The 27,508-nt window shown below is 45.2% G+C and overlaps 1 protein-coding gene across 2 annotated transcripts in view; it reads left to right on the plus strand.

Annotated features, from left to right (window-relative positions):
• LOC122938164 (Y+L amino acid transporter 2-like) overlaps positions 1-27,508 on the plus strand; it is a 99,133-nt gene that overhangs the window by 12,774 nt on the left and 58,851 nt on the right. For both annotated transcript variants that reach the window (XM_044293510.1, XM_044293511.1), the window contains 2 exons: positions 9,493-10,030; positions 16,358-16,483. In XM_044293510.1, coding sequence (XP_044149445.1) covers positions 9,517-10,030; positions 16,358-16,483 — 640 coding nt within the window. In that variant the 5' untranslated portion in view covers positions 9,493-9,516. The remainder of the gene's footprint in view (positions 1-9,492; positions 10,031-16,357; positions 16,484-27,508) is intronic.

A 27,508-nucleotide genomic window follows, 5' to 3' on the forward strand; every position in this document is an offset into this window, starting at 1 on the left:
AGTCTGCATGTCATAGCAGAGAATCAGGCTTCACGTCAGCCACCACTGCAACAGTCCATTGTCATATATTTAGGCCCAGCACCCAGGCAGAGGAGAGAGGTCCCGTAACAGAGAATCTGGCTTCATGTCAGCAGAGAATCAGTCTGCATGTCATAGAAGAGAATCAGGCTTCACGTCAGCCTCCACTGCAACAGTCCATTGGCATATATTTAGGCCCAGGTACCCAGCCAGAGGAGAGAGGTCCTGTAACAGAGAATCTGGCTTCATGTCAGCAGAGAATCAGGCTTCACGTCACCCAACATTGGAACAGTCCATTGGCATATATTTAGGCCCAGCACCCAGGCAGAGGAGCGAGGTCCCGTAACAGAGAATCTGTCTTCATGTCAGCAGAGAATCAGTCTGCATGTCATAGCAGAGAATCAGGCTTCACGTCAGCCACCACTGCAACAGTCCATTGTCATATATTTAGGCCCAGCACCCAGGCAGAGGAGAGAGGTCCCGTAACAGAGAATCTGGCTTCATGTCAGCAGAGAATCAGTCTGCATGTCATAGCAGAGAATCAGGCTTCACGTCAGCCACCACTGCAACAGTCCATTGTCATATATTTAGGCCCAGCACCCAGGCAGAGGAGAGAGGTCCCGTAACAGAGAATCTGGCTTCATGTCAGCAGAGAATCAGTCTGCATGTCATAGAAGAGAATCAGGCTTCACGTCAGCCACCACTGCAACAGTCCATTGGCATATATTTAGGCCCAGGTACCCAGCCAGAGGAGAGAGGTCCCGTAACAGAGAATCTGGCTTCATGTCAGCAGAGAATCAGTCTGCATGTCATAGCAGAGAATCAGGCTTCACGTCAGCCACCACTGCAACAGTCCATTGGCATATATTTAGGCCCAGGTACCCAGCCAGAGGAGAGAGGTCCCATAACAGAGAATCTGGCTTCATGTCAGCAGAGAATCAGTCTGCATGACATAGCAGAGAATCAGGCTTCACGTCACCCAACATTGGAACAGTCCATTGGCATATATTTAGGCCCAGGCACCCAGGCAGAGGAGCGAGGTCCCATAACAGAGAATCTGTCTTCATGTCAGCAGAGAATCAGTCTGCATGTCATAGCAGAGAATCAGGCTTCACGTCAGTCACCACTGCAACAGTCCATTGTCATATATTTAGACCCAGGCAGAGGAGCGAGGTCCCGTAACAGAAAATCTGGCTTCATATCAGCAGAGAATCAGTCTGCATGTCATAGCAGAGAATCAGGCTTCACGTCAGCCACCACTGCAACAGTCCATTGGCATATATTTAGGCCCAGCACCCAGGCAGAGGAGAGAGGTCCCGTAACAGAGAATCTGGCTTCATGTCAGCAGAGAATCAGTCTGCATGTCATAGCAGAGAATCAGGCTTCACGTCAGCCACCACTGCAACAGTCCATTGTCATATATTTAGGCCCAGCACCCAGGCAGAGGAGAGAGGTCCCGTAACAGAGAATCTGTCTTCATGTCAGCAGAGAATCAGTCTGCATGTCATAGCAGAGAATCAGGCTTCACGTCAGCCACCACTGCAACAGTCCATTGGCATATATTTAGGCCCAGGTACCCAGCCAGAGAAGAGAGGTCCTGTAACAGAGAATCTGGCTTCATGTCAGCAGAGAATCAGTCTGCATGTCATAGCAGAGAATCAGGCTTCACGTCAGCCACCACTGCAACAGTCCATTGTCATATATTTAGGCCCAGCACCCAGGCAGAGGAGAGAGGTCCCGTAACAGAGAATCTGGCTTCATGTCAGCAGAGAATCAGTCTGCATGTCATAGAAGAGAATCAGGCTTCACGTCAGCCTCCACTGCAACAGTCCATTGGCATATATTTAGGCCCAGGTACCCAGCCAGAGGAGAGAGGTCCTGTAACAGAGAATCTGGCTTCATGTCAGCAGAGAATCAGGCTTCACGTCACCCAACATTGGAACAGTCCATTGGCATATATTTAGGCCCAGCACCCAGGCAGAGGAGCGAGGTCCCGTAACAGAGAATCTGTCTTCATGTCAGCAGAGAATCAGTCTGCATGTCATAGCAGAGAATCAGGCTTCACGTCAGCCACCACTGCAACAGTCCATTGTCATATATTTAGGCCCAGCACCCAGGCAGAGGAGAGAGGTCCCGTAACAGAGAATCTGGCTTCATGTCAGCAGAGAATCAGTCTGCATGTCATAGCAGAGAATCAGGCTTCACGTCAGCCACCACTGCAACAGTCCATTGTCATATATTTAGGCCCAGCACCCAGGCAGAGGAGAGAGGTCCCGTAACAGAGAATCTGGCTTCATGTCAGCAGAGAATCAGTCTGCATGTCATAGAAGAGAATCAGGCTTCACGTCAGCCACCACTGCAACAGTCCATTGGCATATATTTAGGCCCAGGTACCCAGCCAGAGGAGAGAGGTCCCGTAACAGAGAATCTGGCTTCATGTCAGCAGAGAATCAGTCTGCATGTCATAGCAGAGAATCAGGCTTCACGTCAGCCACCACTGCAACAGTCCATTGGCATATATTTAGGCCCAGGTACCCAGCCAGAGGAGAGAGGTCCCATAACAGAGAATCTGGCTTCATGTCAGCAGAGAATCAGTCTGCATGACATAGCAGAGAATCTGGCTTCCCGTCACCCACCACTGGAACAGTCCATTCTCAGATATTTAGGCCCCGGCACCCAGGCAGAGGAGCGAGGTCCCGTAACAGAGAATCTGTCTTCATGTCAGCAGAGAATTAGTCTGCATGTCATAGCAGAGAATCAGGCTTCACGTCAGCCACCACTGCAACAGTCCATTGTCATATATTTAGACCCAGGCAGAGGAGCGAGGTCCCGTAACAGAAAATCTGGCTTCATATCAGCAGAGAATCAGTCTTCATGTCATAGCAGAGAATCAGGCTTCACGTCAGCCACCACTGCAACAGTCCATTGGCATATATTTAGGCCCATCACCCAGGCAGAGGAGAGAGGTCCCGTAACAGAGAATCTGTCTTCATGTCAGCAGAGAATCAGTCTGCATGTCATAGCAGAGAATCAGGCTTCACGTCAGCCACCACTGCAACAGTCCATTGTCATATATTTAGGCCCAGCACCCAGGCAGAGGAGAGAGGTCCCGTAACAGAGAATCTGGCTTCATGTCAGCAGAGAATCAGTCTGCATGTCATAGCAGAGAATCAGGCTTCACGTCAGCCACCACTGCAACAGTCCATTGTCATATATTTAGGCCAAGCACCCAGGCAGAGGAGAGAGGTCCCGTAACAGAGAATCTGGCTTCATGTCAGCAGAGAATCAGTCTGCATGTCATAGCAGTTAGCTGTGGCGTGTTGACAAAACTTTTCCACATCTCTGCCATGCTAACCCTGCCCTCAGAGGAGCTAGCCGTGACACAGCTGCCTTGGCGACCTCTTGCTCCTCCTCTGCCTTGCCCTTGGGCTTCCACTTGTTCCCCTGTGACATTTGGGAATGCTCTCAGTAGCGCGTCTACCAACGTGCGCTTGTACTCGCGCATCTTCTTATCACGCTCTAGTGAAGGAAGTAAGGTGGGCACATTGTCTTTGTAGCGTGGATCCAGCAGGGTGGCAACCCAATAGTCCGCACACGTTAAAATGTGGGCAACTCTGCTGTCGTTGCGCAGGCACTGCAGCATGTAGTCGCTCATGTGTGCCAGGCTGCCCAGAGGTAAGGACAAGCTGTCCTCTGTAGGAGGCGTATCGTCATCGCCCTGCCTTTCCCCCCAGCCACGCACCAGTGATGGGCCCGAGCTGCGTTGGGTGCCACCCCGCTGTGACCATGCTTCATCCTCATCCTCCTCCACCTCCTCCTCATCCTCGTCCTCCTCGTCCTCCAGTAGTGGGCCCTGGCTGGCCACATTTGTACCTGGCCTCTGCTCTTGCAAAAAACCTCCCTCTGAGTCACTTCTAAGAGACTGGCCTGAAAGTGCAAAAAAAGACCCCTCTTCCTCCTCCTCCTGGGCCACCTCCTCTTCCATCATCGCCCTAAGTGTTTTCTCAAGGAGACATAGAAGTGGTATTGTAACTCTGATAACGGCGTCATCGCCACTGGCCATGTTGGTGGAGTACTCGAAACAGCGCAACAGGGCACACAGGTCTCGCATGGAGGCCCAGTCATTGGCGGTGAACTGGTGCTGTTCCGTAGTGCGACTGACCCGTGCGTGCTGCAGCTGAAACTCCACTATGGCCTGCTGCTGCTCGCACAGTCTGTCCAGCATGTGCAAGGTAGAGTTCCACCTGGTGGGCACGTCGCATATGAGGCGGTGAGCGGGAAGGCCGAAGTTACGCTGTAGCGCAGACAGGCAAGCAGCGGCAGTATGTGAACGCCGGAAGCGCGAACAGACGGCCCGGACTTTATGCAGCAGCTCTGACATGTCGGGGTAGTTGGGAATGAACTTCTGCACCACCAAATTCAGCACATGCGCCAAGCAAGGGATGTGCGTCAAACCGGCTAGTCTCAGAGCTGCAACGAGATTTCGCCCATTATCACACACCACCAGGCCGGGCTTGAGGCTTACCGGCAGCAACCACTCGTCGGTCTGTTGTTCTATACCCCGCCACAACTCCTGTGTGGTGTGGGGCCTGTCCCCCAAACATATGAGTTTCAGAATGGCCTGCTGACGTTTACCCCGGGCTGTGCTGAAGTTGGTGGTGAAGGTGTGTGGCTGACTGGATGAGCAGGTGGAAGAAGAGGAGGAGGAAACCGAGAAGGAGGAGGTGGCAACAGGAGGCAAAGAATGTTGCCCTGCGATCCTTGGCGGCGGAAGGACCTGTGCCAAACAGCTCTCCGCCTGGGGCCCAGCTGCCACTACATTTACCCAGTGTGCAGTTAGGGAGATATAGCGTCCTTGGCCGTGCTTACTGGTCCACGTATCTGTGGTCAGGTGGACCTTGCCACAGATGGCGTTGCGCAGTGCACACTTGATTTTATCGGATACTTGGTTGTGCAGGGAAGGCACGGCTCTCTTGGCGAAGTAGTGCCGGCTAGGAACAACATACTGTGGGACAGCAAGCGACATGAGCTATTTGAAGCTGTCTGTGTCCACCAGCCTAAATGACAGCATTTCATAGGCCAGTAGTTTAGAAATGCTGGCATTTAGGGCCAGGGATCAAGGGTGGCTAGGTGGGAATTTACGCTTTCTCTCAAATGTTTGTGAGATGGAGAGCTGAACGCTGCCGTGTGACATGGTTGAGATGCTTGGTGACGGAGGTGGTGGTGGTGTTGGTGGTACATCCCCTGTTTGCTGGGCGGCAGGTGCCAACGTTCCTCCAGAGGCGGAGGAAGAGGCCAAGGCGGCAGCAGAAGAAGAGGCCGAGGCGGCAGCAGCAGAAGAGGCCGAAGCGGCAGCAGAAGAGGTAGCAGGGGGAGCCTGAGTGACTTCCTTGGTTTTAAGGTGTTTACTCCACTGCAGTTCATGCTTTGCATGCAGGTGCCTGGTCATGCAGGTTGTGCTAAGGTTCAGAACGTTAATGCCTCGCTTCAGGCTCTGATGGCATAGCGTGCAAATCACTCGGGTCTTGTCGTCAGCACATTGTTTGAAGAAGTGCCATGCCAGGGAACTCCTTGGAGCTGCCTTTGTGGTGCTCGGTCCCAGATGGCGGTGGTCAATAGCAGGCGGAGTCTCTTGGCGGCGGGTGTTCTGCTTTTGCCCACTGCTCCCTCTTTTGCTACGCTGTTGGCTCGGTCTCACCACTGCCTCTTCCTCCGAACTGTGAAAGTCAGTGGCATGACCTTCATTCCATGTGGGGTCTAGGACCTCATCGTCCCCTGCATCGTCTTCCACCCAGTCTTGATCCCTGACCTCCTGTTCAGTCTGCACACTGCAGAAAGACGCAGCAGTTGGCACCTGTGTTTCATCATCATCAGAGACATGCTGAGGTGGTATTCCCATGTCCTTATCATCAGGAAACATAAGTGGTTGTGCGTCAGTGCATTCTATGTCTTCCACCGCTGGGGAAGGGCTGGGTGGATGCCCTTGGGAAACCCTGCCAGCGGAGTCTTCAAACAGCTTAAGACACTGCTGCATAACTTGAGGCTCAGACAGTTTGCCTGGTATGCATGGGGGTGATGTGACAAACTGATGGGCTTGGTTTTCAGGCGCCATCTGTGCGCTTTCTGCAGAAGACTGGGTGGGAGATAATGTGAACGTGCTGGATCCACTGTTGGCCACCCAATTGACTAATGCCTGTACCTGCTCAGGCCTTACCATCCTTAGAACGGCATTGGGCCCCACCAAATATCGCTGTAAATTATGGCGGCTACTGGGACCTGAGGTAGTTGGTACACTAGGACGTGTGGCTGTGGCAGAACGGCCACGTCCTCTCCCAGCACCAGAGGGTCCACTAACACCACCACGACCATGTCCGCGTCCTTTAGTAGATGTTTTCCTCATTGTTATCGTTCACCACAACAACAAAAATATTATTTGACCCAATGTATTGAATTCAAATTCAGGCCTTTTTTTAAAGACAACTAACACTATCTGGCTATCTATTTAGGTACCGTATTACACTAATACAGGCACACCAGTAACGACAGATTTAGCTGGATATAAATTTGAGGCCTATTATTTAGGCGCTGGGTGACAGGTATAGGTTTACTGACAGAATTAGACTTGGAAATGCACAGTAGAGTATGTATGAAGTTATTCAGAATGACCCTATGTGCACCTTGAATCTGATATACCCTTTTAGGGATAAATTTAAAGTAGGCCTGATACAGCAGAAACCACTAAATTAGGAAATTGCTAAATTGGGAATTGTATTTCAACCCAGAACAAAAACTGTGCTTTGACGGACACTAAATAACTTGACCAGCCACACCAGTAGCGACAGATTTAGCTGGATATAAATTTGAGGCCTAGTATTTAGGCGCTGGGTGACAGGTATAGGTTTACTGACAGAATTAGACTTGGAAATGCACAGTAGCGTGTGTGTGAAGTTATTCAGAAGGACCCTATGTGCACCTTGAATCTGATATACCCTTTTAGGGATAAATTTAAAGTAGGCCTGATACAGCAGAAACCACTAAATTAGGAAATTGCTAAATTGGGAATTGTATTTCAACCCAGAACAAAAACTGTGCTTTGATGGACACTAAATAACTTGACCAGCCACACCAGTAACGACAGATTTAGCTGACTAAAAATTTGAGGCCTATTATTTAGGCGCTGGGTAACAGGTATAGGTTTACTGACAGAATTAGACTTGGAAATGCACAGTAGCGTGTGTGTGAAGTTATTCAGAATGACCCTATGTGCACCTTGAATCTGATATACCCTTTTAAGGATAAATTTAAAGTAGGCCTGATACAGCAGAAACCACTAAATTAGGAAATTGCTAAATTGGGAATTGTATTTCAGCCCAGAACAAAAACTGTGCTTTGACAGACACTAAATAACTTGACCAGCCACACTAGTAACGACAGATTTAGCTGGATATAAATTTGAGGCCTAGTATTTAGGCGCTGGGTGACAAGTATAGGTTTACTGACAGAATTAGACTTGGAAATGCACAGTAGCATGTGTGTGAAGTTATTCAGAATGACCCTATGTGCACCTTGAATCTGATATACCCTTTTAGGGATAAATTTAAAGTAGGCCTGATACAGCAGAAAACCACTAAATTAAGAAATTGCTAAATTGGGAATTGTATTTCAACCCAGAACAAAAAATTTGCTTTGACGGACACTAAATAACTTGACCAGCCACAGCAGTACAGCAGTAACGACAGATTTAGCTGGATATAAATTTGAAGCCTAGTATTTAGGCGCTGGGTGACAGGTATAGGTTTACTGACAGAATTAGACTTGGAAATGCACAGTAGCGTGTGTGTGAAGTTATTCAGAATGACCCTATGTGCACCTTGATTCTAATATACCCTTTTAGGGATAGATTTAAAATAGCTCTGATTCAGCAGAAACCACTAAATTAGGAAATTGCTAAATTGGGAATTGGTTGACAGGCTCAGCTTGCCCTTGATGTAGTATATGGCCAAAAAATATCCAGACTATTGCTGGTTAAATGCACTTGGTGTGACAGCTTCACCCTGATGTAGGATTTAGCCAAAAAACAACCACACCATTGAGGGTTAAATGCACTTGGTCGCAGCTTGTGCTGGCACACCACAAGACACAAAATGGCCGCCGATCACCCCAGGAAAAAGTGACTGAAAAACGCTCTGGGCAGCCTAAAAACAGTGAGCAATTCAATAGCAGCAGTTCAATCATCCACAGCTGCAGATCGATCTCTGAATGAAGTCCTTTGGAGGAGTTAATCACTACTTAATCTCGCCCTAACATGGCAGCTGCAACCTCTCCCTATGCTGATCAGAGCAGAGTGACATGCGGCGCTACGTGACTCCAGCTTAAATAGAGGCTGGGTCACATGGTGCTCTGGCCAATCACAGCCATGCCAATAGTAGGCATGGCTGTGACGGCCTCTTGGGGCAAGTAGTATGACGCTTGTTGATTGGCTGCTTTGCAGCCTTTCAAAAAGTGCCAAGAAAGCGACGAACACCGAACCCGAACCCGGACTTTTACGAAAATGTCCGGGTTCGGGTCCGTGTCACGGACACCCCAAAATTCAGTACGAACCCGAACTATACAGTTCGGGTTCGCTCATCCCTAGTGAATATGGCTCTATTGCATTTACTTTGCTGTTTTAGTGCTGTTGCATTGTGTTTGTTTTTGCTTTTGCGCCCTCAGCCATGGTGAGGTGCACCTACGCGTTGGGATGTGCTGACTACATTTTTTCTTTGCAGTCTACAATACTTTGGCAACTCACATTAAAACTTTGAGCTTTTTGCTGCATACTTCTCGACCAGGTGGCAAAAATTTCAGCACAACCACTACATCTCTTAAGTATTCTATCTGACCCCAGTGCTAGATCCACAGCTACACTGCTCAGTAATGAGATATGATGTCATTCATTCTGATGCTACTGAGGATGTGCTACAGAAAGATAAGTTAATAGAATTTCCGCTGCTCTGTTTATGCAGTGTATGAGAGACATCATACATCAACCAGTCCTTGTCTACTCTGGAGCTGAGCTCATTGACAACTGACCATTAGATATGGAGTCTACAAAGGATGAAAACTAGGGACAAACACAGAATACAAAGTCAAAGGAATAACATGTGTAGCAGCCAGAGGAGAAAGAGACCGCAGGGCATGGTTCAAATACTGTACAGCAGACAAAGAGGTTGAAGCAGATACTGGCTTTATTAACGAACAAAATATAACGGCCGGAAAATCGGATTAACAGTATTGTGCAGATACACCAGGGGCGCAATCGACAAATGACGATCTAAATGTATTCCAAGAACTGGTCACAGCTACTCTAAGAATTTGGAACTGGAATATTCTCCCTGTTTATTGCGGCTTATGTTGCTTAGGGCATACTGATAGACAAATCCTGTTTGCAGACACTTCTGAATGTGAATAATATTCTATTTTTTCCTACACTAGGTAAAGCTGTGAAGATTATCGACCATGTTGCCTCCATGGACTTTATTTTGCTCTGATAACAATAGTGAAAAAAAAGAAACAATAAAAGAAGATTCAAGTAAGAGAACTGTGGGAAATATGGACGATAAAATGAAGATGAAGCAAGAGATCACTCTCTTCAATGGAGTCTCCTTAATAGTTGGAAACATGATTGGATCTGGGATATTTGTAACTCCAAAGGGTGTCCTTATGTACAGTGAATCGTATGGAATGTCTCTGATAGTCTGGACACTCGGAGGGATCTTTTCCATGTTCGGGGCTTTGTGTTACGCAGAACTTGGGACATCTATCGTAAAATCTGGGGCAAGCTATGCTTATATACAAGAGGCATTTGGAGGATTCATTGCGTTCATCAGGCTGTGGTCTTCCTTATTGATTGTAGAACCCACCACACAAGCAGTTATTGCTATAACATTTGCCAACTATATTGTACAGCCAATCTTCCCATTCTGTGAACCACCTTATGCAGCAGTCAGACTGATTGCAGCAGCTTGTATATGTAAGTGTAAATGGATGTGACTTTTTAATCTGCTTAAACTGCCTAAAGGGTCACTGAGTTTTCAAAAAACTTTTAATATATAGAAACATATCAAAAGTTGTGATAGGTGGAAGTCTGAGTGCTGAGACCTCTACCAATCACTCGAATAAAGAGAAAGAAAAGCTTGCATATGGTTTCTCTCTCTATGCTGTAGAGGATGGAACCAAGATGGGCCCATAGTTGTCCACTGAGCCTGCAGTGAGGAGGCTATATGAACACTTCTCTCTCCTAATTTAGCGTATGATGGGGGTCTTAGCACTCAAAACTTTTGATATGTCTCTAACATATCAGTAAGTTTGGAAAACTCAGCAGTGGCGTGCTTATGGTGTTTGGCACCCGGGGCGGGTCCTTTCTCTGGCAATCCCCCCCCCCCCCTCCCAATACTTTAAAAAAATTGTACCCCCTCACAGTAGTATTCCCCTTATTGTACAACCTTCACAGTAGTTTTGTACAGATGTGTGCCCCCTCTCAGTAGTTATGCCCACACTGTGGCCTCTCACAGTAGTTATGCCCACATTGTGTCCCCCTCACAGTTATGCCTTCTCTGTGCCCCTTTCACAGTAATAATCCTCATTGTGTCCCCTTCATAGTAATAATCCCCATTGTGCCCCATTTATAGTAATAATGCCCACTGTGCCCCCTTCACAGTAATAATGTCCATTGTGCCCCCTTCACAGTAATAATGCCCATTGTGCCCCTTCACATTATTAATGCCCATTGTGCCCCTTCACAGTAATAATGCCCACTGTGCTAGTAATGCCCTTTGTGCCCCCTCCATAGTAGAAATCTCCATTGTACCCCCTTCACCATAATAATGCCTATTGTGCCCCTTTCACAGTAATAATGCCCACTGTGCCCCCTTCACAGTAATAATGCCCACTGCGCCCCTTCACACTAATAATGCCCACTGTGCCCCCTTTATTGTAGTAATACCCTCTCGCTCCTTTCTCCCTCCATAGTAGAATTGCCCATTGTGCCCCTTCACATTAGTAATGCCCTCTGTGCCAGCTCCATAGTAGTAATGCCCTCTGTGCCCCCAGCTGTTTGAAGAGAGGGCAGGGCTCATATGAGAGCTGTTTTCTCTGTTCTGTTCACCTGCTCGCCGTAGAATTTGCAGTGATGAGCAGGTAAACAGAGCAGAGAAGGCAGCGCTCATACAAAAAAAAAGCGGACAACCCCTTTAAAGACATACTTGGAAAACATTACATAAAGCGCTACAGAACATACAGGGTAATACAGCGCCACATATGTACCTCTTACACCCAGTGACTTCTCTTCTCTGATGTAGATATTGTCTTTCCTCTTCTTCTCCTGTTAGACCAGACCACCATGGTGACTTTTTTCAGCCTCTCCTCGTCTCTGCAGAGTTTAACAAACAGACATTTTACTTTCCTACTTTTCCATCATCCTCCCACCTTCTCAACACCCCATCCTGCCACCCCCAATACTGTGTCCACTGTGCTCCCCAATACTTTCCTGCAGAAACAGTCCCCCTGAAAATACTGGTACCACACAGATAGTGCGTCAGTACAAAAACATCACTTTATATTGTGCGCTAGTAATAAAAAAAACACCTTCCTTTCAGATCAGACCCCCATATAAAACCCTAAATGAGATCCCCCAATCTCAGACCAAACCCCCTTTAGACCTCTATGTTCGACCCCATATAGGACCCCAGTTTTAAACCTCAGATCAGACCCCCATTAGACCTCTATGTAAGACCCCGACCCAATATCAGACCCCCATTAGACCTCCAGACCCACATATCAGACCTCAGACCCCCATTAGACCTCCAGACCCCTTATTTGACCCCGATTAGACCTTCAGACCCCATTAGACCTACAGACCCCCCAGTCAGACCTTCAGACCTCCAAACCCCTATTAGATCACTTCAGATCCCCCAGTCAGACCTCCAGACCCCCCAGTCAGACCTCCTGACCCCCCATAGACTGCTCCAGACCCCCATTAGACCTCTCCAGACCCCCCATTAAACCTCCATATCAGACCTCAGATCAGACTGTAAAATAATAAAGTCACTTACCTCTCCTGTCGCCACTCCCCCTTTCCCAGGCTTTCTTCTCTTCTCAGGGCCTGCACTGCAGTCACCTGACCTCCTGCAGCATCAGGTCAGAGTGCGCTCTGTACGTCCTGACGCTGCAGGCAGCCAGGACACAGCAGCGCAGGCCCTGAAAAGTACTGGACAGCGCTCACAGCACTTCCCTCCCCCTTATCCTGCAGACTAGTGAGCGCTTCCATTATGGAAGCGCTCACTAGTATTCCCTTTATAAAATGCACTGAATCTTATAAAGGGAAAAGCAATGAGTGCTTCCATCTGTATTGATGGAAGCGCTCATTTCTTCTGTTCTGGCACCCCCCTGAGAGCGCTGAGAGCTGGCACCCGGGGCATGAGACTGACATTGAGACTCCCATAAGAATACATAGAGAAACTGACTTCCTGTCCACACATAAGATGCTGCATTTGGAAAGTCTGATTGCTGGCCACATGACACAGCTGAGGATTAGAAGGGAGGAGATAGCTCACAAATACAGCCTCTGGTAAGAAGGTTACCTTCACTACAGAATGCATCATTTACCTTTCTAACAGGTCAGAGAATAAACATTTTTGCGGGAGTTCTTTAAAGAGCAGAATCTGACAATAAAAGCTCATATTCACACTACTCTTGATGATAAAAGCTTCACAAAAGGTAGTGCTGTCAGAATTTTATCAGTCAAAAATGCTGACAGACTCCTTTTAATACATACCTCTTTACGTCCCAGTGTATATCTACCTTAGCATAGCACTTTTATCTTTTTGGCTACACTACTCACAAAAAGTTAGGGAAGGGATATATGGCTTGTGAGTGAAATTTCAGGATGAACCTACAATGCAATCTACAGGTTACAGGTGAACTTAGTGTGACCTTCTCTAAACTTTTGAATGCACATGTCCAACTGTTCAATATTTCAGTACTTTTTGCACAACTTGTTGTTCTCTAACAAAGAGCTTAATGGCAAAATTCACAGCAGGGGTTTAATCCATGAATCGCCCAATACATTTTTCTGGTTCAATAAGAATTTGTATTTAGACAGTGCTCCTCATCATACTGTTCACATTTTGACATCATGAGACCAAGACTACACCTAACAATAGATCAATAGTACCTCGCCATTGCGAGGCTTCAAGCAGGATATTCTCAGATGGAAGTGGCCACTGAGCTTAGAGTGTCACAGAGTGTCATCAGCAGGTTGCAACAGAGATACAGAGAAACTGGAAGAGTCAGAAAAAGGCATAGAAGCGGATGTCCTATGGCCACATCCCACACCGATGACCGATTCACTGTGAACAATGCCCTGCGGAACTGGATGATGAATGCCACACAATTCCAGGCACATTTTAGGGAGGTGAGAGGCAACCAAGTGTCACGTCAGACCATTTAAAACCGTTTACATCAGCGTGGTCTGGGTGCTAAGCGACCTGCAAGGGTACCTGATCAGATGCGTCATCGTCTTGCATGGGCTAGGGAGCTTCTACGCTAGACATGGTACCACTGCAGCTCACTGATGAAAGTCGATTCACGCTGAGCAGAAAGTATGGCTTCCAACGATGTTAGAGACATCAAGTAGAGCGCTATATATCAGCCACTGTTTGCCTTTGGTGGTGGTGGTGGTGTTACAGTGTGGGCAGGTGTGTCTACTCAATATAGAATTGCCCTACAATTTGTGAATGGTACAGTGACAAGCCCATACTACTTAAATAACATCATTAATCCAGTCATTGTGCCTTTGCATGGACAAATCAGGCCTAATTTCATCTTCATGGAAAACAATGCTCCAGCTCATGGAAGTCGCATCATTAGGGAACGGCTACTGGAGACTAGGGTACCTCAAATGAAGTGGCCTGCACTTTCTCCAGACCTAAATCCCATTGAAAACCTATGGGATCAGCTGAGTCGCTGTGTAGAGGCTCATACCTTTGTACCCCAGAACCTCAATGACCTGAGGGCCGCTCTTAAAGAAGAGTGGGATTCCATGCCTCAGCAGACAATAAGTCGAAAAGGATGAGATATCGTTGTCAAATGTAATTGATGCTCAAAGCCACATGACAAGTTATTGAGACACTGACATTTTTGTGGGGGTATACCCACCACTGTTGTTGGATTTTGTTGCAATAAATTGTTTGAGATGAGGAATTCACCATTGCATGCTTCTACTTAAATGCCCTACTTTCATGATATAATATCACTGTAGCGTTAACATTTTACATAAATTTCACTCTAAAGCCAAATATCCCTAGGTTTTTGTGAGTAGTGTAGGTTCAAAAATACTGATGAAAAATAAATTTCTGTGAAAGCAAAGGGGTTGTCCAGCCTTTACAGAGATATGGCCTATCCTCAGGATATGCCATCACAAGCTGATCAGTGGTAGCTCAACACCCCAGCTGTTTGGGTATGGCTCTGTTGCTGGAACTACACAGATCTGTCAACCTTATATTGGTCAGTTCTCTTCACTGCAGAATTGTTCCCTTTGACTTCAATGGGCGAAGTACTGTAGTAATGAGCTCCCTTCACTACCAGGTTGACAGACAGAGCTGTGTAGTTCCAGCATGCATGGTGTTGGACCTCCACAATCAGCTAGTGATAGCTTATCCTGAGATAAGGTCATCACGTAGTAAATGCTGGACCAACCCTTTAAACCCTACGTCCCTTTGACCAGTATTTGGTTAGTATTTTGTATCAGTATTTGTAAGCCCAAACCAGGAGTGGGTTCAGCACTTAGAAGGGGTTACAAATGTTTCCATTATACAGTATTTTCTCTGTGCAGGTCTAAGGCCTGGTTTTGATGCCAAATACTGACCAAACTATTGGTGTGTGAAAGTGGTCTAAGGCCTCATGCACGCTTCAGTTTCCAGGTTCCATTTTAGGCTACTTTCACACTGGCGTTTCTGGGTCCGCTTGTGAGATCCGTTTCAGGGCTCTCACAAGCGGTCGAAAACAGATCAGTACAGCCCCAATGCATTCTGAATGGATAAGGATCTGTTCCAAATGCATCAGTTTGGCTCTGTTCCGCCTCAATTCCGCTCTGGAGGCGGACACCAAACGCTGCTTGCAGCGTTTTGGTGTCCGCCTGACGATGTGGAGCCAAATGGATCCGTCCTGACTTACAATGTAAATCAATGGGGACGGATCCGTTTTTCACTGACACAATATGGTGCATTGACTTTCAATGTAAGTCAGGACAGATCTGTTTTTTTAAAATAATAATGCAAACGGATCTGTAGGATCTGAAAGGATACAAGCATTTGCATTATAGGTGCGGATCCGTCTGTTCAGATATAAGACAGATCCGCACCGAACCCAGGTGTGAAAGTAGCCTAACTTTCCTCTATTTAAAAACCATGGAAAGTTTTGGCTTAAAAAAAACTACCAAAGTGTGAAGGAGGCCTAAATCTGTACAGATTTTTTCTGTCATGTGAATAAAGTTTTGTAAATGACCATTCACTAGAATTCTATGGCATTATGCCACGAATTTAAAAAAATTTCACGTCTTAAAGCGATTGTCCTATCTCTCAGTTTCCATAGCAAAATTTGATTAAGCACTGGCCAGTGTAGAAACGGCTTGTGTGCAACCTTTCAGTTCATTCCTTTGGGAGTTCTGGAGATAGTGGAGCTCTGTACTTGACTATCTTTGGAACTCCCATAGTAATGAAAGGAGCAGCTGCGCACATGCCTGACTGATCTGCTCCCTTCATTTTGGGGGGGCTCCACAGGGTGTCCCTATACTTGTGATCAGTGAGGGCCCCAGTGGTAGGACATCATGGATCTAATAGTGATAGGGGATACCTTCACATAACCAGAATACCCCTTTATGAATACTTATGCCATCTATGTGTAAATGAGTTACATTTGAAATTTATCCTCTGGCGTAGATTTCAGCCTATTGTGCACAGACCTCCTGTGATGCTGCAAAATGATTAATCGACCTGCACCTCTTAATCATTTTGGAGCAAATAATGGCAGTGGAATTTATTCTAAAACTTTATTCTAAGACCAGCCTATGAAATGTCGGTCTCCCCCACAGTCTCTTGTATACTTTAATTCATGTTGAAGATCAGCTCTAGATAATTTTGTGTTATTAGTGAGGTAGGGGGTCAAACTTACAACCTTAAGTTATTATCAAGACTGTCGTTAGTTCCCTTTAGAAAGTAATGCACAATATCTGCTCACTAGAGTAAATACAAAGTGACTTGTGTCATTGATTTCATGTTTTTCCATTTGGTTTTCCATTCAGGCACTTTGACCTTTATTAATTGCGTCCATGTAAAATGGGGAACAAGAATTCAAGATATCTTCACCTATGCCAAGATTTTGGCTCTCCTTGTGATCATCTCAGTAGGTCTTGTGAAGATTTGTCAAGGTACAGGTATTCGTTCTCATTTCTTCAGTAATTATTTTGTTCGGTGCCATGTTGAAATTAAGATTGCACTTGCCAACTGTCCTGAATCTGAGGAAGCAAAATGTGTGTCGAGGTGTTTTCTAGCTGATCTTTTGGTTTTCTTCCCCTGATCATGCGGGTGTGAGTTTTTGATGTGATTCGTTGCTCTTTAGCCTAATTATTATTTGAGGATTATGGTGGACGTCCCCCTTTCTGCTTATTATATAATTTAATATAGGCTTGATATGTGATTATATGGTGCTATTTGTAACACCACCCAGTTTCCCTGAGGTTAGTCCTGGACATATTATACAATCTTTTATGGGGGAGTAAGGCCAGTGGCCAGTGACTTAGTACAGCATTATGGTTATGGTTACCTACTTCTGTTTCTATAATCTCTTGGATGTTTTCTATTATGTATTTTTTACTTTCTTGTTTAATAAACTGATAGTTTTCCAATTTATGTTGTTGGGCTTGATGTTTTTGTTCCCCTTGGGAGTATATATATATATATATATATATATATATATATGTGTTACTATGTTCATATGTGCCCACATTGCTGAGAAAAATTATGCTTTAATATATGAATATGAGCCTCTAGGATCAACGGGGGCGTTGCTGTTACACTTAGTCTGCAACTGCTGCTTCCTCTGCATTTTGATTTACAACATTTCATTGTGCCCGGTCTTATCAATCACAGTGCAGAGGTTGCAGCAGTTGCAGAGAGAGAAGATCCTCTAGGTGTAATGGCAATGCCCACATTGATCCTAGAGGCTCATTTGATAAAAGATAAAACATCATTTTTCTCGGCAGTGCAGACACATATGAACATGGGACCAACACAGATGCCTTCAGCTGCCAAGTGCACATGTAACAGGACAGCCAGTTTCATAGGTACAAAACTGCTGACAGATGCCATTTAAGGAGCAATCGGGGATTGGATCATGGCACAAGGGAGAAAGAGAACAATTAATGATACTTTGATAGGTAATGATCTGTTCTAAAATTGAGCCAAAGTTTTAGCACAAGGTAAACTGATAAATAGGTGGCGTAACATTAGCCCAACATGTCTAAAGATGCAACAAATGTATCATCCATCCTAAGTCGCTTTCATAATTTTGTAATATTTGAAGTCACTTTGACGTCTCTGCTTTTGCACGCCATTTACAGATTTACCAATTTTTGCACACTAATTGTTACATTTGTTGCAAAAATTAGCTATAGTCTAATTTTATTTATTCTAAAGGTGCAGTCACTTTCTACGCCACTAGGGATTGGAGTAGACTTGCGACTTTTTGAGCGACATTTTAAAAAGTCACAATTGATAAATCTTGCTAAAAATGCAATTCTCCATGTTCTAAACTCAATACCTACAGATGTAGCCAGCATTAAAGTCGAAGCTGATGCGTTATTCCACTAGCTTATCTCACTAACTTAGTTTAATTATGTACAAAGCTTCTAAAGCTTTAGGCAAGGGCTACATGGCGACACTGGTCACGTGACACCTATCGCAGCCATAATCGCCGAGTAGCGGCGAGCCCATAGAAATTAATGGGTTTGCCTCAGCAGCCTCAATAAATCCTGCCGTGTTGGATTTCATGCGACTGCTGCAGAGATCTAATTCATTTCTATGGGATCGCCTCTACTCAGCGATCCTGGCCGCAATAGGTGTCGCGTGACCAGTGCCGCCATGTAGCCCTTGCCTAAAAGTGTGGTTCAGTTACACTTCTAGGATGGCGCACTATCCCATTGATTTTGGTGCTGGCTACATCTGTAGGTCTGTATTGATCACTTTCACCTGATATCTATTTAGGCAATGTCAACACCACTGATCAGGCATGCAGCGTGGGACTGGGGTACCTAGGGGCCACCCGTAAAATTTATTTTGGGGGCCTACCATACGGATACATACAAATATTCCCTGCTCACACAGCAGCAGCAAGACGCTACAAGATGATTGATTATGGGGGTCCCTGCAGCAACTTTGAGAAGGCAGGTCTCTGGGAAAGGAGGACACTGGTAGCTTTCCTCTATACCTAGAAGTCATCTCAGCTACATGAACATGTCTATAATAATTAACTGGGCAGTTACTTAAATATTCTACCCAGTTTTTAATATGAACTTAGGCTGGATGAGGTGCTGTACACTACCTATCTATATGTAATGCATTCAGTCTACTGTGTAATGGGACAGAGAGGGAAAGAAAAGGGTCCCACTTTGCTCTGGGGCCCACCAGGGATTCACCTGCACCCCCGTGGGCCAGTCCGAGCCTGCAGGCATGTATAAAGAATCCAGATGAGGCTTATTTCAGTCTAAATCCTTGAATTATGCATAAAACAGTGGGTGAAAAGTTGAGTTTTGTCAGAACATGTGGACTGTAGAAGCATATCTATAAAATAATGGCCTCCAAAAGGAAAAGGGAGGAATTGGTTACATTAGAGCTTGGCTACAAGGAGATTGCAGGGACAAACTTCAAACAGCAGACATACTGCAGGAGCGGCAATAAGATAATGTATAAACTTGAGACATGGGGCATCACGCTGCCCACAAAAAATTCTGTCCGTCCCTATGGAAATACAAAATACTGGGCATGGCGCAAACCAAAAAAAAGTTGAAAACAGTTCATGAATTTATTGCAAAAGTTACTCCACCTGGGACGCGGCCAAGCAGCCGAGTGAGATGGAAGCCTGAATCTGAGCTCCTGCTCCACCGAAGCGTCTCAGACCTGCTAATCCCCACTAATAACCACCAAACTGACATCTATTCATCCCTCTCAGCTTCCTGCATGCCTCCATGATGACTAGAGGCAGAAAAAGCTTGAAGCAGCAGGGAAAACTGGACTTTTTCTTTGCTCATGAGAAGACCGAAGATGGCGCCGGAGGAGACGGCACACGGAGCGCTCCGGGCTCCAGCCCTTCCTCATCTAACGGGCTCGCGCTCACCAACCGGGCCCCTGCATAACAAGTCTCCCTCAAGCTTCTTCGGCGGAGTCCGCTCTGGCAGCGACTTCATACAGACTTCAGCGGATGGCAGAGGAGTCCCTTCCCGCTCCCCCTGGAAGCGCCAACATCCAGGCCTCACCGACAGCCAGCCCGGACAAGCAGTGACCAAGACACCACGGTCCCAGTGAATCCGGTGAGTGCACAGCTTCCCCCAGGGGCCAGCCGGGTATACCCTCCATACACGAGGAAACTACAGACCAACCAGCCTCAGGGACCCTTTTGAAGGACATGTTGCTGGCGTTTCACCACTCCATAACGGCACAGATCTCAAAATCGATCGTGCTGATCCAGGCTACTGTTAAGGAGCTGGGGGATAAAATGGAGCATGTGGAGACCAATTATGGGAATTGCTACCTCCCATAATACACTAATTGAGTCCCATGAGCTCCTCTCTGAAGAGGTCACCCAGCTTAAGGCAAAGATCGCAGATCTGGAAGATTGTTTCCGCCGGAACAACCTCAAACTGCGGGGGGTCCCAGAAGATGTTACTGCATCTGAGCTGGCAGTCTACATTTAAAATCTGATAAAGCTGCTTCTGCCTAAATGTGCTGAGCGAGACCTTATAATCGACAGGGCACACAGAATTGTCAAGCCCAAGCACTTACCTGATGACGTCCCAAGAAATGTACTTGCTAGGGTGCACTTTTTCCACATTAAGGAGCAACTCCTCACGGCCGCAAGGAAAATGGAGACTCTACCGGCCCCATATGCGGGGGTTAAGATTTTTGTGGAGCTCTCAGCGGCGACATTACAGCTCCGAAAGTCTCTTGCCCCTATTACTACAGCTCTGAGAGCGCACTCCATTGCTTATAGATGGGGTTTCCCCGTTAAGCTTTTAATTCACAAAGATGGCTCTTTTGTGGTGATTCGCTCAGTTGCTGAGGGTAAAGCAACCCTTGCATCTTGGAAAATTACTGTGGAATCCATACAAGATCCTGATGCTCCTAGACGTCACCATACATCTGGAGAATGGCAGTTGGTGGAAAATAGGCGACGAAAGAAAGCGTACTAAAGGGGACCTTTTCGTTTCTACCTCCATGGAGCAGTAGTCCTACTATTCTCCGTTCTGGCATTTGGCAGGACTCTTCCCCTATCAGTTGCCGAGGCGCAAACATGTGCCTTACTTAACCCCCTTTTTCCCATCTTGTCCTTCCACTAAGGCAATGTTTGTTGTGACTCCCCAGTCACTGTTTGTGTTTTTCACTTTTCAGTTCTGGTTCTCTGCATATTTCTGGCAGAGCATTATTTTACACTATGCTTACTTTGTGTGTATTCACCGCTGCTGGGATTGCACCTCCCTCTGCTTCAAGGCACTTCTTGCGTTCATAGCAATACAGATTAATGATGGTACTGAAGCTTAGCTCTTTAAACTTTAGGGGGCTAAATAGCCCTTACAAACGCAATCTGATGTGGAGGGAGGCCCTCTCTCTACAGTGTGAAATTTATGGCACTCAGGAGACGCATATAATAGCTGCGGATGCTGACTGCATCAAACATAGATGTTTCCCAGTTGTTCTCCAGGCTCACTGTACTAAAAAGAAACGAGGAGTGTTGCTGGCAATTAAGAATACTGTAGCTTACACTGCGGTTTCTTCCATTGTCGACTCCGGAGGGCGGTATATCATACATGTCTGTTATCTAAACAATATTCTCTATACCTTGGTAGGGCTATATGCACCCAATGCGCACTCCCAGCGCTTCCTCCAAAACCTTTTCAATAAGGTCCAGTCTGTACAACAAGGAAGGGTCCTCATTTGCGGGGATTTTAATATGGTCCCAGATGCACCCACGGACTCCTCCTCCTCCGTGAGAAGGAACCCCCTTACATTGATGAGTCTTCTCTCCAAAATGTCCCTATATGACATCTGGCGCTTACATCACGCCATAGAACGAGACTATACTTATTTCTCCCCCTCACATCTAACATATTCTCGTATAGATCTTGTGTTGGTGGATAGAGCTTCCCTCTCTACTATCACAAGCTCTGAAATAGGAACAATATCATGGTCAGACCATGCTCCTGTCTCGGTAAAGAATTCAGAACAGTACAACCGCCCTCCGAACCTGACATGGAGAGTAAATTAATATTTACTTGCAGACCTGGATTGTCAAATGGAGGTAAAGAATGCTTTGTCTGAATATTTTCTGAACAATGTGAACACAGTAGATAATCCATCTATTGTTTGGGCAGCACGCAAGGCTTATATCAGAGGTATTGTCATCAAGCTAGGGCATAAAGCCAAAAAGAAGAGAGAGCACCTCACCACGTATTTGCTGAGTAAAATTCGAGCATTAGAAATTCTGAATAAGGCGTCCCCCGCTCCTCGTTATTCACAGGAGCTCCGCTCGCTCAGGGCACAGCTAGGGGAGCACATGCTGCACAGATACGAACTGTCTTTGAAAAAAGCCAAAGCCATGTACTATTCCCAAGCAAATAAAGCAGGGAAACTATTGGCAAACAGAATTAAGTGCAGGACCCAAAACTCCCGGATTGCTTTTCTCTGGGACCCCTCTAAAACCCACAAAATGTATGACCCGAAAGAGATTGCGAATAGGTTCATGTCCTTCTACTCACAGTTATACAACCTAGCTGATAATAAAGAGGTGGTTCAACCTTCTGACCATGACATCATCAATTTTCTTAATTCCCTCTCATTGCCTTCCATGTCTGATGAACACAAAGTAAGGTTATGCCAGCCCATTACATTAGATGAAATATTAGGCATTATTAAAAAGCTACCCCATCATAAAATCCCCGGACCGGATGGTCTGTCTAATAACTATTACAAGCTTTTCTCTGAGATTCTGGGCTCGCATCTTCACTCGTCCTTAGTGAGGATCATGTCTGATGGGCACATGCCTAGGGAGATGTTGGAGGCCACTATTGTCACCTTGCCGAAACCCGGCAAAGAACCAACTATTCCCCAAAACTTTCGGCCTATCTCCCTCCTTAATACTGACCTGAAGATCTACGCCAAGTTATTGGTGAATAGATTGGCGGCGATTATACCGACCTTGGTTGCCCCCGACCAGGTGGGATTTGTCTTGGGTAGGCAGATTACAGACAACTCCAGGAGAGTATTCAACCTACTGGATAGGGTTAACAGGCTACGACTGCCCACGGTGTTCCTTACCCTGGACGCTGAGAAGGCATTCGACCGGGTGAATTGGTCGTTTGCCTTCTCGGTACTCCAAAAAATGGGCTTTCCTGCCGCTCTTATTAGAGCAATAGAAGCATTATATAAGGGCCCTGCTGCCTGAGTTTTGACTAATGGTGTTCTGTCGGATCCCTTTAACCTCTCGAACGGTACTAGGCAGAGCTGCCCCTGTCCCCTCTAATATTCATACTGTCCCTAGAGCCGTTAGCGCAGGCTATCAGACAAACAGAAAGTGTCTCGGGAATTCAGATTGGTAACAGGCAGCACACTCTCTCCTTATATGCGGATGACATAATCCTTTCCCTAACCAACCCTGTCCTGTCGCTACATGAAGTTAGGAAGGTTATTCACACTTATGGCTCCCTATAATTTTACAAACTTAACGAAAGTAAATCTCAAGCCCTCCCTCTTTTTTGTCCCCAACCAATCTCTGGAGCATCTAAAAAAGCTTTACCCCTGGGACTGGCAGACCACAGGAGTCCAATATCTTGGGGTTCAACTTACCCCCACTATTCAAAAACTGTATGACGCAAATTTTCCTCGATTCCTCCTAGACCTCCAGAAGGAGTTGGAAAACATGGCAAAAATGGAAATATCGTGGCTAGGCAGATTGGCAGCCTTCCAGCAGCATGTGCTCCCTAAGCTTCTCTATCTGTTCAGAATCCTCCCACTGGAACTACCCAGTTCCTTTTTTAATGCTATTAATAAACTGATTAATAGGTTAATTTGGAAAAAAGGTCCTCCCCGCATTGCCAGGACAATTATGTCCAGATTTAAGAATGTAGGTGGATTAAACCTTATTAAACTATAATTACTGATTAGGGAGGTCAAACCAGGTGAAAGTCTGCACTCCAGATTACCAAAAGTAAGGCATGATTCAGGAGGTGGGTAATCTAAAATGTAACATTTATTGATAATGCAAATAAAATATAGAGTAATTCCTAGATAAAGTGTGCAATAACAAACCTTGGGATAAAACGAGTTGGTATACACTGACATTAAACAAAGGGATCCGCTCACTTCTGTTTCCCTCAGGACAGGTGCTCCAATCCAAAATTGAGTCACCCCTCAAAATGGTAAGTAAATATGTAAAGAGAAAGGATTGGTCACTCTTATATGGAAATATAAGGTATTTATTTAGTTAATATTACTAATATCAATTAAAATGCAAAAACAATAATATAAAATACATAGAGTAAAATAATCTCCTATATCTATTTTCTATTTGTCATATATGGCAAAGATGACAATGATTTCAATGCTGGGCTGAAAACAGTGTTACAGTGTCTCCACCTGGATTTGATAGTCTGTTAGGTGGAAGACAAAATGATACAAATATTCACCCAGTGATTTGGATACAATTTCAGTTGAATGGATAAATCAGCTGTATAATGGTAGAAAATGAGTCTCTAATATTTGTGTCAAAGTTCATATATCTGAACGAAAACCCACTCGTTGTTTCTGCTCCTTTTCTTGATGGTATAATAAATGGCACTAATAGTCCATGCAAAATGCTTTAAAACACAGTAAGTGTAGACGAATTGGCCACTGTAGGCCGATGTTGCACCGTATGCGTCTGCTGACTGATGTACTATATTGTAAGAATTTTCGCTGTATGTACAGTTTCAGTTTTCACAGGCAATATATTTAATCGGTGTTGACTAGACGTTATACCCACTGAGATAGTGGGCTTACCTTAGTTGAGGTCGTCGGATAGAGGTAAGGGCTTAAGTGCGAGACCCTGCTTAACTGGATCAGCCGGCGTCCCGGCTGCAGGGCTGCTCGCGTCCCACGTGTTCTCCGCGGGAAATTTAGACCGGATATGCAAAGTCCTTCCTTCTCAGCGCTGGTAGATGACGTATTGCGGTGATTTCGACGATGGATCCAAGGATTTCTTTTTCTTTTTCTTTATAGTGCACTTTAGTAAAAGATGGGGTATTCGTCCAAAGGTGTGACGCTAGACGCGTTTCGGGGAAACACTGTCCCCTTCCTCAGTAGCATACTCCCATCTTGTAAAACCTCGTAATTTATACTGGTGTTGGTTGTCGCCAAGGTCCGGACTGGACTTTGGGGTGTTTCATTCAGGGTCAATGTGGCATTTTTAGATATTGTTTTAATGCATTGTTTTCATATCTCAATCTGAGTCATTGTCATATTTGTACCTAACATTTTGGTCTACAGACATAGGATATCATATCGAATATTGATATTTTGAACATGTAATAAAAATACACTTTAAAAATATGTAAAAATATAAATAGATAATACCAAACATACTCAAGTCTGTTATTCCAAAGCTTTTTTAGAGGGTTTGTTCGTCCTTAAATCTTCTTTTCATTGAAAAACACACACTTCACTTTTAAAAACGCACCTTATTACAAAAAACGCAGATGCGGTTTTGCTGCGTTTTTTACAAATTTGATGCGCCCTTTCTCCTCTATGTCCAATATTGTTCAAAGAGGTTATATATATATACTATCTCCTATTATGCGGTGTATATAATAATAGATATAATGACAGTAGAAGCGGTGATAAGATGATAAAGGGGTGGCACGTGTGGGGTAGAGGGAGAGTCGTGGTGCTGGGAAAAACAGCCTGACAACGACTCTACATCGACACCCACACGGACCACCCATATTCTATATAAACCCGAAAATTTCTAACTCCGCATTTAGACCTCTAGGTAAGAGACTACCAAATTCATAGATTTTTCTAGATTCCGCCCTTGATAGTCTCTCAATTTGGTTGCCTCCTCGCCAATGTTTCTCCACCCTTTCCAGTGCCATGAAAGACAGACCCTTAGAATTTTGTTGATGTACGTCCTTGAAGTGTTTGGACAGCGAGTGTTTTTCATACCCTTTAGAGATATTATTAAGGTGTTCCGCTATCCTAACCTTCAAGGTACGTTTGGTCCGCCCAATATATTGTCTCTGACATGGACACTGGATTAGGTAGATAACATTGGTGGAGTTACATGTGAGAAAGTGCTTGATGGTCATAGAATGTGAGTTTTGTGTGGAGGTGGCTGTGGTTGTTTTCCTTGGGAATTTGGTCTTCCTACATCCCAAACAACTACCACATCTGTAAAAGCCCTTCTGTTGGAGCCAATTGGTTACTTGGCCTTTTTTCTTTTTTTCTTTCACTGAAGGAGCTATTTGGATTCCCAAATTAGGGGCTCTTGAATATATGATTTTGGGGATTGGTGGTAGGAGCATCCCTATGGTTTTATCCCTATGTAGATGGTGCCAATGGGATTTTATAATGGATTCTATTTGTTTGGCCTGAGTGTTGTATGGTAAAATGATTCTAAACTCAGAATTATTTTCTTTTTTACATTTTTGTGTTGGTTCAAAGAAGATTTTTCTATCCAACTCTTTAACTTTGACAAGGGCCTCATTAATAATTGTATCTGGGTAGTTCTTTTCCTTGAACTGTTTGCTCATACTTGTGGCTTCCTCCTCAAACTTGTCCTCTTCCGTGCAGTTGCGCTTAAGGCGGCGAAACTGCCCGAATGGGACGTTGGTTAGCCACCTTGGTAGGTGGCAGCTTGAGAAAGGAATATAGCCATTCCTGGCCGTGGGCTTATGGAAAGTGTTACATACATATTTGTTGTTTTTTTGTATGATCTCGATATCCAAAAATTCCACTCTCTCACTCCCAATGTTGGAGGTGAACTTTAAGTTGTTTTCATTATCATTGATCTCCTCAACAAATTTGTTCAAATCATCTATATATCGCCGCCACAGGACCAGGTCTGCCCCCAGGATCGGGTCGATGTTATTTACCTCCCACTGAGCCAAAAATAAATTGGCATAGCTGGGGGCAAACCTGGTCCCCATGGCGGTTCCTCTCCTCTGCAGATAAAATTGATCAGAGAAGAGGAAATAGTTATGATGTAGGATGTGGTTAACACCCTCCAACATATATTCTATTTGGTTCTCTTCCCATGTCGTGCCCTTAGATAATTGTTCCCTCAAAGCTGAGACACCCTGATTATGATCAATGATGGTATAGAGGGACTGGACGTCCAGGGTACCCATTATCCAATGGTCCTGGGCGTCCAGGCCCTCCAAAAGCCCTACAATCTCAGTGGTGTCACGTATATAAGATCTGATCTTCCTCACCTCAGGCTGGAGTAGGGTATCTATATACTGAGATAGGTTCACTGTGAGGGATCCAATTCCCGAAATAATCGGGCGGCCCGGTGGGTCCACAACGCTTTTGTGGACCTTTGGTAGGCAATAGAAAATTGGTAACCTACCCGGCATGTCTAAAATAAAATTATATTCCGATTGTGTTAGAATCCTCTGTTCTAAACCTTTTTTACAATATTCTAAAAGTATCCGTCTGAAATCCTCAGTCGGGTCCTTTTTCAGAGGCATATAGGTTGTTTGATCCGCCAACTGTCTCAAGCATTCCTTATTGTATTGCTCCTCTCCCCAAATCACAATTGCCCCTCCCTTGTCAGCTGGGCGGACAACTATTTTTTCATTTTTCTGTAATTCCCTTATTGCTTTTATCTCCCCATTTGTGAGATTGTTTTTATGTACATTTCTTATTTTTAGTTTTTCCAAATCTGCCTCCACATTTTTCTGAAATGTGGCCATTTCTGGTCCAATCTCAGATCTCGGGAATTTTTTTGACTTATTTCTTAATTGTGTGTGGATATAGGAATCTTGTGTTTGATATTCCATCATAGGTGGATTTTTAATAAAATATTTTTTTAGGCACATTTTCCGAATAAATTTTTGAATGCCAATATATGTGTTAAATTTGTCCAAGGAAAGTGATGGTGCAAATTTTAAACCTTTATTTAAAAGTGTGACCTGGGTGGTAGTAAGACT

This window comes from Bufo gargarizans, chromosome 5, assembly GCF_014858855.1.
Source record: "Bufo gargarizans isolate SCDJY-AF-19 chromosome 5, ASM1485885v1, whole genome shotgun sequence".
Taxonomy (NCBI): Eukaryota; Metazoa; Chordata; class Amphibia; order Anura; family Bufonidae; genus Bufo; species Bufo gargarizans.